The sequence below is a fragment of the Nematolebias whitei genome, chromosome 5 (genome assembly GCF_014905685.2).
Source record: "Nematolebias whitei isolate Nwh7 chromosome 5, NemWhi1, whole genome shotgun sequence".
Classification (NCBI taxonomy): Eukaryota; Metazoa; Chordata; class Actinopteri; order Cyprinodontiformes; family Rivulidae; genus Nematolebias; species Nematolebias whitei.
Genome location: NC_056502.1, coordinates 35,744,512 through 35,756,233, shown reverse-complemented (window position 1 = coordinate 35,756,233; position 11,722 = coordinate 35,744,512). Strand labels below are relative to the sequence as shown.

Below are 11,722 nucleotides of genomic sequence, written 5' to 3'. Positions count from 1 at the left end.
TTTATTTGGATAAATGCGATTCTAAAGAACTAGAACGTGTGTTTATTCGCCAATGGAACTTTAAGAGCGAACCAATGTTCGGCGTGTAATTTAAATGGATTTTTGCATTTAGGTTCATTGCTAGTCTCAAGCGCAAAACTCCATCCATTAAATATAAATATATGTTGTATTCAAAACAAAGAGCTGTGAAATACAAATAAAATATTAGATTAATATTTTAATTGTAATGACCTACTGTTTTCGGACATGTAGATAAGATTTAGGGAAGCTGGAGTTTACTACTGTCTTGAAGGCACCATCCCTCTAGTAATAACGGAACCATATGAGGTGAACTTGCTGTAGTCGCATCGTGCTAGTCAGCGCACGCTAGTATTTTGTCTTAGGACGGTGTCGCGTACTTTGGCTCGTTAGGTCATATAACTCGTCACAGCGGTGTTTTAAACATTCTGCTAATTAGCAGCTTGTCTAGCCTGGCCGATGCTGCTGCCTGATGAATTAATTGGTAGCTATCATGTCAAAGTCGGTACGTTATTTTTAGCTAGCGCGGCGAGTAGCGATAACCAAAGCGTGAATAATCAGCCAGTTGCTTGAAGAAGGTAAATAGTAATGGAGCAGTGGCAGGACGCGGCCTCTCGGCAGGCCGAGCTGCTCACTAATCGTCTGAATGAAGCGTTGTCCCAAGGCCTGGCGTGGCTGCGCTCCAAGCTCGGTGTCGATCTGGGGCTGAAGCCTGAGCTCATTCCGCCATGGATAATCCTCCCTGCGGCATGCGTCGGACTGCTGCTGCTGGTCTTTCTGTGGGCCTCGCTGTTGCGGGCTGTGTTCAAGAAGCGGACCGTTCAGAGCTCCGCGGACGACGGAGTTGACGTAAAGCGAGCTACCAATAAGTTGGTCAAATCGGAGGAACCGAAGAAAAAGAGGAGAAAGGCAGAAAAGGCACGTAAACGAAACCAAATGTGTCAAACTAGCTCCGCTTGCTAACCGTGCGGCTAGCATACAGGCTAAGCTAACGCCACAGTGACACGGCTAGCATGCAGCTAGCGTCTTGGGTTCAGCTGGGAGAGATCTATATCGGTTGGATGATGGTTAAACTGTTGGGAAACTTTATGGCCTTTTAAATGTACTTGATTTGTAATCGTTACATGCGGTTTTCAGAAACCTCAGCCAAATGGAAGAGCTGGTGCTGAGCCACAGGAAGAAGCCATAGTGTCGGAGGAGACAGTGCCACATCATCATTCGCCTCCTCCAGAAGTCAAGGCTGAAAAGGCTGCTGAGGTACTTCTGATGGGCCACGAATATTTGGCATTAACCCATTTAATAACTGTGACATATGTTCTTTAATAGAGATTGCTTTCATTAGTACACAAGTTACAGTAATTGCGTAGGAATAACATCATTATCGTGGTAGCTTCAGTAAAGTAGCAGTTCATAGAAACTGTATGTTCACTGCCTGTTACCATGAAGTGATGCAACTAACTATGTACAGTCAGTAACTTTAGGTTTAGCTTACAGATTTCATTTAGCAAACCTTGATACGACCCCTGGCCTGTGACAGCACATGGTCCACAGATGACACTTGCACTGTTCCTGAAAGATAGAACATGTAAAAAATAAAAAATGTCCTAATGGGGAAAATTTGGCACTAAAAGTTCATAAACATAGATAGGGGAACTTGGACTGCAGTTGTTGATTCATTTATAAATAGACAAACTCAAAGCCTGATTTTATTGACCTTGGTTCAGTGAGCATGAAGCTGAATTAATGACCTTATTTGTTTTATTGATCCTATACAATACTTATGGTCACCGTTTCATTTAGCAGACAAAGAAATCCAAGAAGAAGGCCAAACAAGCTGTGAAGGAGCTCAAGACTGTGACTGGAGATGGCAAAGAACCAGAAGGAGGTGGAAAATAATCAACATTTGCTTGTTTTGACCTGTAATATAAGGATTTTTTTGTAATGATAACTGTATGTTGAGTGCACTTTATTAAACTACATACTAAAAAGCAATTTTTTTTAATTTTACAATATTGTGATTGATGGTTGGAAACAAAGTTTAAGTTAAGAGGAAACTGGCTGAAAGTATTTTTCTTAGCAAAAAAAGTGCAGTTGCCTAATCCACACCACATTTTCTTGTTAATCCCTTAATGAGCCACTTCTAGACTCTGGACTCTTAACTTTTCAGGAACATGGGAGACGAAGGTCAGCAACAAGGAGAAACGTGAGCAACGCAAGAAAGATAAGGGCTCCAGTGATGGCTCAGCCAGTCCTGGAGGGGGGAACACGCCTGTGAACGTCCCCCCGGAGCAGCCCAAAGCCTCTGCTGCACCTCCTGCACCTGCCAGCCAGAAGAAGAAAAAAGGTGCTGGTTGTTTTTTTTGTATAAGCATCTGGAAAAAACCCAACTAACCCTGTGGACCAGAGGAGATAAACAACCCAACCTAACCCGACATTCATTTAGGCGTTTTGTTCCCTCCCTGTTTTTGCCTTTTCATAGTCTCTTGTTGACAGGATAAACTATAAATACAGGCACTATGGGAGTTGAATCTCCAGCGAGTTTTCTCTGGAGAAACACAGCTGAAGTGTTCTGAGAGTGCATGTGTTCTCTTTCCACATGCAGCCTCCTATGGACGGCATTTGTTGACCTTTTTTATGTTTCTAGGTGAGGCTGCAAAGGTGAAGGCTGAGAAGCTTGAAGCTGTTGTTTCTCAAGGTAATTAAAGCAGAAAATGCCTCGCCTTGTTACTCATTACTAATTCAGAAAGTCAACAGTGGTAGCAGCAGGAGCTCATTACTGCAAATCTCCAAGACCTTTCCGTGTTAGTTGTGTTGGCTTCATCTGTTGTGGCTGAATTAAATGTTTTTTGTGGTGTTAGGCAGCAGTGCAGCTGTGGCTCCCAACGTGGCAGTCAAAGTGGCACCAAACGTCGCCGCTCCAAAAATAAGCTCCTGGACAGCTCAGAGGCAGCCTGCACCACTTTGGAGGGCAGGAATCGATGGTAAGAAGGATTTCTCTTTAAATGTTCCCTTTTGACTCCGTTCAGAAACTTTATGCACTCGGAACAGATTTTTAAACCAAATTGTAATAATCTTTTTTTTAATTTACAGTAATGTAAAGACAAAACATGCATTTCATCAGGTATCTGGTATGTCACATATGTGTACTGGGTACAAAATAAATTTTCCAGGTTGTCCGGCGAACCCCCTCTGGACAGAATCTGGTTGTCGACCAAAACTTTTCATTGTCTGCAACCTTTACAATATGGAAGGCAAAAAATATATCAGGAAAAATCTAATTTAATAAGTACCACCATATATAAAGTTTACTATATCCAAATGTTCTCAGTCGGCCATGTTGTGCACTGCTTGGAATGTCCAAGCTCCTGAGCTGCAGACTCTTTCAGGAGCTGCAGGAGTGGAACTTCCTCTTCATCACACTTTGCACTGAGGCACTCACAGCGTATTTGTGCTCAGAGATTAAAGCAGAAAAAATGTTAAGACTGAAATTTCTTTCTGCACCCAGAGGTTATCTGAACACCACCCTAAATATAGAAGATTAAATTTACAGATTTCAGCTCATGTAGTCATTTAATACTATATATTTTTCATATTTGATCATTTATTAAAGTACATTCATCACAGTACAGTTATCTCTGTATGCTTCTAAATTTAATCCCATTTAGATCATCCAAACAGACACCTTGTTGCTGAAACAGTGCAGAATTTAAATATGTAGATATTAATGATAAACTATAAACACCTGAAACTGACTCAGAGAGAACGTCATAAGTTTAAGGTAAAAAAAAAAAAAAATTAAACAGATGCACATCTTTGTTATAATCTGAGGCTTATAAATATTATTCTTTTGGTGTTTAATATTGTTTAATTATAAGAAGTAAAGCAGCAGAAGCAGCCTCCTCCCTCACTGAGACAAACAGGCTGAGTGTGCTCCTGCGAAGCGCTGTCTCCGTTAAGGAGCAGAAGTTTAGTCACACGCACAAGTTGTACATGTCTGTATGATGATGATCTGAACACATTAACGTTTAATATAAAGTTGGATTTTATATTAGGGATGCACGATATTGGATTTTTGGCTGATATGCCGATATGTTAAAACTTATTCGGCCGATAATCGATACTGAGATTTTATACACTTTCCTTTGTCAGAACATAGCCCTCTTATTTAGGGTTATTTGCTACAAAAATTGTGCAACAGCTGTAAGAGCTGGTGACATGTATTCAGTAACAGCCATATGATATGCAGAGCACTTCAACTTATATTAAATGAAAAGTGTTAAATGTTATTTATTAGCATTAGTCACCTGTGATGCTGTCTCACTTGTGGAGGCTTGTTCCAGGTTCCTGGCTGCAGTGATGGATCCTCTGCACTCCTGTGCATGAAGGACAGACTTTTTACGTTCAAAGTTTTTGTCTATCTGTGCTGTAAGACTAATCATGCTAACGGGGCTAACACGACGTCCAAATGTCTGTGGTAAAACTCACCCAACAAGTCGTGCTATCGGCTGTTAGCTTCTCAATGACGTCAGAACTGATGGCTTGTAATTCTGGTAATGTTACGTCAGAAAAATATTTAAAAAATAAAATCAACATTTTGAATTTTCCTCTCCGCCTGAGATCAGGTAGGCGCATGTGATGTCATAATGTTATGCTGCCGCCGCAGGCAAAACCAGCGCCTTTTATATCGGAGAGTTGTTTTAATGGAATGGCCGATGTCCGATATTGAACTTTAACACTAATATCGGCTGATACCATGCCGATAATATCGTGCATACCTGTTTTTTGTATACAAAAATCAAGGGGAGGTCAGGGCGCAGTGTGGGAGGATGGAGAAGAAAAAAAATCTGTATGACTTTTTATAACTGTCCATTGTTGTCATCATTCTTTGTTGAAATCAGGTCTCTATTTTAAATGAGTCCTGGAGGCTCAATGGGATTTGCCTGTCTAAATAAAGGTTGAATGAATGAATAGGGTGGGGGTGATGGTGTATCAGTTCTGGTATCTCCCTTGGCTGCAGTCATCACCTTCAGTTAGGGCAGCAGTGTGTCCTCCTTGTAAAATAGTCCAGGTGAACTGATCGGTGCTCTCACCTGCAGTCTGTCTCTGAGTGAGGAACACCTCCATCACCCTCCATGTATCAGACTGCAGGACCCACCCTGCTCTGCGCTGATTGGCTCAAACTGTGGCTCTGGTTCTTTATTGGTTGAAAGCAGCATAGTTTAATTTCTATATTACTGTATTGGATGGATTTAACAAGGCCACAACAAAACATTGTTTTTTTTTTTTCTTCTTTCATTTTTAAACATGATGAAAATCTGTTGCAGCGATGGAGAACTTTAATCCATGTTTATTTCATTTTGTTGTGCACTGGACCACCTCGAGGCGAGATCAGGTTTTCTGAGATGAAAATGGGTCAAACGGCATCTGCTTATATTAGTTTGTGAGTTGTAGATCCAAACCACGCCACTTAATCAAAAAGCATTCGTAGTTTTGTTTGTGTCTTTGCAGAATTTGTAGATTTAATGCTTCTAAAAATAAAAAAGACAAAACTCAATATATGTGATGTTAATTGATTTTAAAAATCGGGTAATAACTTACAGCCACAATAAGTGTTACTTTATTTTATAAATAATACCAGTAGTTGTTTTTCTTTGGCATGTTAGACAAATAACTTCTTCCAGTAAAATAGTGATACTTTGCTAAAATTATATAATTATTTAGGTCGCAGATTTTTAGGATCAGCTGGAGTGTGTTCAAATGCTCAATAGAGAGCAGAGAAAATATTGTTTAAATGTCTTTAATTTCCTGTGACGTGTGTTTCAGAGTCATGGACTGTGGTTGACAGGGCCCCGCCATCCTCAGACCTGAATCTGGTGTCATCCTCTGGACTGGGAGTTGGTTCTGCTCGTAAGTTTACAGAATGGTTAATTTTATATAAACAAACTCCACTGGGTGGTGCCGTTTCCTCAAATGTTTGTGTTTGTAGGGCCTCAGGCTGTGAGCGACCATCCCTGGCCCAGTCAGCCCAGAGTGGACGATGAGTGGTCTGGACTCAGTACGCTTCTTTTCTACTTCATTTTTAAAGACGTCTTTCCAACTAATGCCTCGTGTTTCTGAAACTGCCTCACCCTTGAGTTGTCTAACGATGTTTGTGTTTCTAAGACGGGAGTTCAGGTGACCCCAGCTCTGACTGGAACGCCCCATCTGAAGCCTGGGGCAACTACGAGGAGCCCACCCCCGAGCCTCCTCGTGTCCAGGAGCTGCCCCTCCCCGAGCCGGCCAAGAGTGATCTCATGGGAGCAGCTGTAAGTGAGAAGTTGTTCTGCAGTTTAAAACGGAATGGTTCAGTGTTCTTGTCTGCAGTGATGATTAATCAGAGCGGGCTGGATAAGCAGAAGCTTCTACTGCTGTAATGTTCTTCATATGAGAACATTCAACAGAGACACGCTCCCATAGAACCATAAAAATCAACTACTCCCACTTCTTAAAGCATTTTGTGGCATGCTTTATTAAAAGTATTTATTATTTTCAGGATGAGGATGAGGATGATGATAAGGACAAGGGAGATGCTACAAGTGATGGAGCAGCTAAAACTAAGAAGAAGAAAAAGAAGAAGAAGAAGGCTGCTGAGGAGGGGGGAGCAGCAGGCCAGGTAACTATAACCCATCACGCAGTGGGTGTATGTTTTTAAACTATGGTTTTATGAAGATGTTTTACCCCTGCCAGTTTCTAAATGCAGCCCTGAATATTTGCTTCACCTTCCTCGTGCTGTGCGCAGGCTGAGGAGCCTCTGAAGGAGACGAAGCCCGCTGCCTCGGTGATGAAGCAGCCACATGCTCAGGAGAACTCTGCTGCCGTCCAGCCTGTCAAAGCTGCTGCTGCCGAGGTCGGTGGGGTTGAAGGAGAGGAGACATGATCTGATGAACGTTCCAAACTCAATGATTCACACTTGTAGATCTTTTGGGTTCTACGAGACATTTTACGTTGTTACTTTTATCAAGCACGGAGGCATCGTTTGTTACCTCATGTTCTGATTAGTTGTGCAGAAGTTGTGTTCAGTTTTTCCATATTTAAACATCAACACGTTTCTTCTGAGCAGGTGAGAGGAGAGCGACAAGTGAAGGAAATCATATCCCAGAAACCCCCCGTCACACAAGTGCCACAGAAGACCACCAATGGAGAGCCCACTGCCAAGCAGAACAACCTCCCTGCTCCAACCCTGCAAAGTAAGCCCATGACTGTCGGCCCGAACCTTCTCAGCACCGCTCCTGAGGCTTTTCTATGAAAAGTACTTGTTGGATTTCAAAAAACTTTATGTATTTCAAGTATCATACTCAGTTGAGGGTGTACAATGAAATTCCAGGGACGGTCTTTGAAAAGACACTCGCAGGAAAACAAGAGCTTTATTAGATATGTCAAGAGAAAACAAACAAGATGTTGGCTCTAAATGTAATTATTTTAGGATAAGACGAGCTTGAAATGTATAAACCCAGCATGCTAGAGTTGTTTTTCCATTTTGTTTTAAAGTTCTATGTTGTGGTCCTTTCGTGTATTTTAACAGTTTTTATGTCCTGAGCTCCAACACTGAATGGAGTTTGGGTCTTTTCAGAAAGACTGCAGTATGTAAACAGCTGCAGCAGACACATGTGTATAAACAAGAGATTTTTATTTTTTAACACTTTTATTGCAAATGTGTCTGAATTCACAGCACAAAGTAGACCTTTTGATTTACTGAAAAAGGACTTGCCCTTGTGCTAAAACTAAAATGTATTTTCATTTGGCTAATTTTTATTTCCAACGTTCTTTTATCAAACGAAAACTGACAGATCAGCAATTCATCTTCGACACAAAGCATTATTTACCCGACAGTAGGGTTAGTCCACGTAAAAATGTTTATGTAATCCTAATTTTTCTTGTTTCTGCAGAAAAACCTGAGGAGAGTCAAGCGCCCAAACCAGCAAAGAAGAAGAAGGCGAGGAGAGAGACCTGAGACGGCTGCCTCCACGCCTCTGTATGCAAGAGACTTCACGTCCTGTTTATGCAACACCTGAAGTGACAGGGACTTTAAATTACGTCGTAATTGAAGGAGTTTACCTTAAAACCTGTCTGAAAGTGAAACAGTTTTGTACACATTGTGTGTCGGTTGTTGGATCATTGAAAACTAAAACAAAATGCAGTGCAATCTAATATAATGAGGTGTTAATGATTTTTATTTGTATGCATCCAATCTTCTGATCTTTAATTCCACTGAATCAAGTAACTGAAGGAGCTGTATTCTAGTCCTTAGACGTGTAGAAAATCCTGATCATGTTTAGAAGTTTGTCGTCTTGATTGATTACAAACGACGTTGACTCTGTAAAAAAAAAAAAAATGGAAACGGTTAATGGGCACCGGGTCACACAAGACCGTGCCAGAAAGACGAACTGGCCTCCGCCCTGCAACGTTTTAATTGGTGCCGTTTGTCGTACAGGACAGTTGGAGCTCAGCGAGGTGTAAACTATTGTAAATGAGCATTGTCAGGCACAGACAGGGGAATTGTCTGCTCTGTATTTTTTGCATTTATTTTTTTTTGCTGTGATTCTGAAAATGTCATCAGCTCTGTCCATCCGGTTCGTCCCGTCTGTCCTGCAGTGTGTCAACTGTTTTCGAGCTGTTTTTACGGCTGCAGATGGGTGGGAGCCTCTGATCGCTAACGCTTCAGTGTCCTCTATTTTACACCTCCTCTCCACTCACAAGTCTTCAGAACCTTTTTGTAAAACTTGTTTGTAACAAAAGAAAAACTAAAGCCATATGTAAAAAGACTTAATAAAGGCCAGTTTTTCTATCTTTGGACATTAATGATATGAAAACTGATTTAGCGTACTCAGTGTTGCTGTTGTGTTTTAGCTAGCCGGCTCTTCTAGCTACCATTGTGCTACTTTTTAGCTCAAGCTGTCCTATTGATTCTTTTAGCCAGCCTTTGGCTAAATTTACCTTTTAGCTAAGTTATGCAACTTTTCATTTGTTGGTAGGTTTTGTTTATAGCTCTGACCTAGTGATTTTAGTTGTTAAGCATGTTCTACATTTAGCTTTTAGTGTTCTTTTAGCTTTATCAAATCATTTTCAGCTTCATCAATGTCATTCAGTGCTCGGCATTCACTACATTTTCATATATTTCGACACACTGTAAATGAAAACACCGTTACTACCATGATCAGTGTTTTTTAGCAGACCACTTGTAAAGAAAAAAGTCATCAGCATTAGTTTGTCCTTCCAAGTGCATTTTGTGGAACCAGTAAGGAAATTATTTGAAGAAAAAACACATGTAACAATGCTCCAGTACAATAAACATTGCAAGATACCTTTGCCCAGAAAGTGTTAAACTGCAAGATGCAAAATGATCAGAAAGCTTCAAATGTGAGACAAAATTTGGTACATTTTTGTTTCAAAGACTGGACAGACAAAAACTAAGAACAGAAAACGTGCTGGTAAACTCATACCATGATGGACAGAACCTTGCATCATGATCATTGATAACCTTTCTCCAGTCGTATGCCTAATCAAAATCACCAAAGGACAGGAAGACCCAATGTTTAAATGGGTTTGATAAACGCAAAGTTTTCACCAATCTCACAACTAGTCATCCAAATGAATAAACCAAGAGCATAGAGACACAGACTGCTTAAACAAAGGCAATTATTGAAAGCTTAAAATAACGTTTCCACCAGACAGTTTCACAAATCAATCAAGACAAGTTGACCATCAGTTACCAATGGGGATGGGACATGAAACTCATCAGTTGTGAGATTTGAGTGAACAAGCTTTATGGCAACAACAATAGCCCCAATCTGCTTGATCCTTAACCTTGTGCTCCATGATTTCATGACTCTGACGACTGTAAAGCCTAGACTAATGTAAAAGTGTTTCAAGGATCTATCTCCATTATTGGTGGTTAGAGAAAGTGGGCCTGTGATCATAAGATCGCCAGTTCAACTCCCAGTACTAACAACATCAAAATGTGGGTGGGATAGGTGAAGCACCCACACCTGCCTCCACCCTCATTTCCCCCACTCTGGGCCAGGACCCCCCCCCCCCCCCTCCATCTGCTCCCCCAGGCGCCCTAGAGAGCAGCTCTCTGCTCCACACAGAGGGCTGTGGTAGCTTGGTGGTCTGTGGCTGCATCAGAAAGGACATCTGGCGTAAAAACAATTCTTTGTGCGAGTTACTTTGCTGTGGTGACCCCTGGGAGCAGCTGAAAGAAAAAAAAAGTTCTGAAGTCACATTTTTAAATGAATGCTCATACACTGTTGATAATCATGCAAGATCTATTTTAGTAATTTACTAGAGAAACAATTTCTCTTGTAAATTCTTCACACAAAGTGAACAAGGTGACAGTGAACGGAAAAGCACTCTCCTTACATAGCAGTCAAAATTTTGGATTAATTTATTTTTCTTATCCAAATCGGTTGTCTAACATTAAAATCGTATAATTAAATTTTTCAAATGAACTTAATTTTTAAGATAATGAAAATAATCTTTAGAATGTTGTAATAAATAAATAGCATCAGATAGTAAAAAGTTGTACAACTACTTTTTCTTCTTTGACTTTTAAACTTGTGAGATGAGTCAGAAAAAAAAAAACATCTACAACATCCATGTCTTCTGCTGATCCCTTCTGATAAAATCAGGACATCCTCCTTTGAGCTGTAAGTATCCACTGGGGATACTCTACCATCTCAACCAGTGATCGTCTGGAGGATACTTTTTTTTGTGATGCGTATCTGGAATACCTAGATGTCAACTACCACCTGGTGTTGCTTCACATACTGAATTTTTTGTTTACTTTCCACACTGTTTTTTTTTAAATTTATCATTCTCTGTGGTGCTAAGAGTGGCATGTGACTGCATCATGGATAAACATTATTTTGATATGGAAAGGGGATCTTTGATCACAATTTTCTTTTGCTTCAGTGGGTACAGAGGTGTTATCAGACATCATCTTTAAGTTGGAATCACTAAATGTTACTGAGTGTCATTACTGACACAGCTGAAGTTCCCCCTGCAACTCTAAGATGCCTTTTGTTGAAATTCAGAAGCCTTCCAAGTGGGGGATATGTAGCGCAAAGAAACCCTCATCTTTCATTGACTCTTTGAAAAGTCAATTTGCCCTTGCTAACTCTGGATGTGTTTTTGATAGTGTTTACATTTCAAGCTTTCACACTCTTGTACGTTTATTATGTGATATGCATTTAGCATAGATGGAATGTTTATGCTTCCTCTAAAACTCATAAAAAACACGATTTCTACAAAATGCAAGTTATTCATAGGATTGTGAATTTTTTTGAAATGTTGATGAGTTTTGTGTGCATTTGTTGGATAAGAAAGTAATCAAATGGTTTAACAAACTTGATTTCTTTAGTTTTATAAAAGTTTAGTCAACAGTTGTAACGTCAGGAAAACAAGTGCAGACCTCAAGGTTGTTAATCCTAGCAGTGCACCTGAGAGTGTGACAGTGTTGACGTCATGTCTGATAACTTAAGAGAAACCTGGGCTGACAACTGCTGCTCCTTTCACTTGTTTATGACTTTGTGTGACATCTGCTCTTTCCTTTTGTCTCATTGTTATGGATACATAATCATGGAAGTCTTCAGCATCAAATTGGGACCCAATCACGCTGCTTGCCTTTGATGGCTTGGTTCGTGCCTCGAGCACCCAGACTCAAATG

The 11,722-nt window shown here is 40.5% G+C and overlaps 1 protein-coding gene across 2 annotated transcripts; it reads left to right on the top strand.

The window, feature by feature from the left end:
* Nucleotides 1-319: 319 nt before the first annotated feature.
* On the top strand, nucleotides 320-8,373 carry LOC119409536 (protein LYRIC). 2 transcript variants are annotated; one of them, XM_037676433.1, is made up of 13 exons: nucleotides 320-936; nucleotides 1,156-1,275; nucleotides 1,822-1,903; nucleotides 2,186-2,362; nucleotides 2,663-2,713; nucleotides 2,877-2,999; nucleotides 5,842-5,925; nucleotides 6,005-6,073; nucleotides 6,181-6,323; nucleotides 6,551-6,670; nucleotides 6,797-6,904; nucleotides 7,118-7,244; nucleotides 7,944-8,373. In XM_037676433.1, the coding sequence occupies exons 1-13, from the start codon at nucleotides 607-609 to the stop codon at nucleotides 8,006-8,008; spliced, it is 1,599 nt and encodes a 532-aa protein (XP_037532361.1). In that variant the 5' UTR covers nucleotides 320-606; the 3' UTR covers nucleotides 8,009-8,373. The 2 variants fall into 2 exon arrangements, with proteins under 2 accessions (XP_037532361.1, XP_037532360.1); XM_037676432.1 differs by having other exon boundaries at nucleotides 1,819-1,903.
* Nucleotides 8,374-11,722: the final 3,349 nt, after the last annotated feature.

Coding starts and splice junctions, on each gene's coding strand:
- LOC119409536 (XM_037676432.1), top strand. CDS start 607: ATGGAGCAGTGGCAGGACGCGGCCTCTCGGCAGGCCGAGCTGCTCACT. Junction 2,363..2,662: donor CAGCCAGAAGAAGAAAAAAG/GTGCTGGTTGTT, acceptor TTATGTTTCTAG/GTGAGGCTGCAAAGGTGAAG. Junction 6,905..7,117: donor TCAAAGCTGCTGCTGCCGAG/GTCGGTGGGGTT, acceptor TCTTCTGAGCAG/GTGAGAGGAGAGCGACAAGT.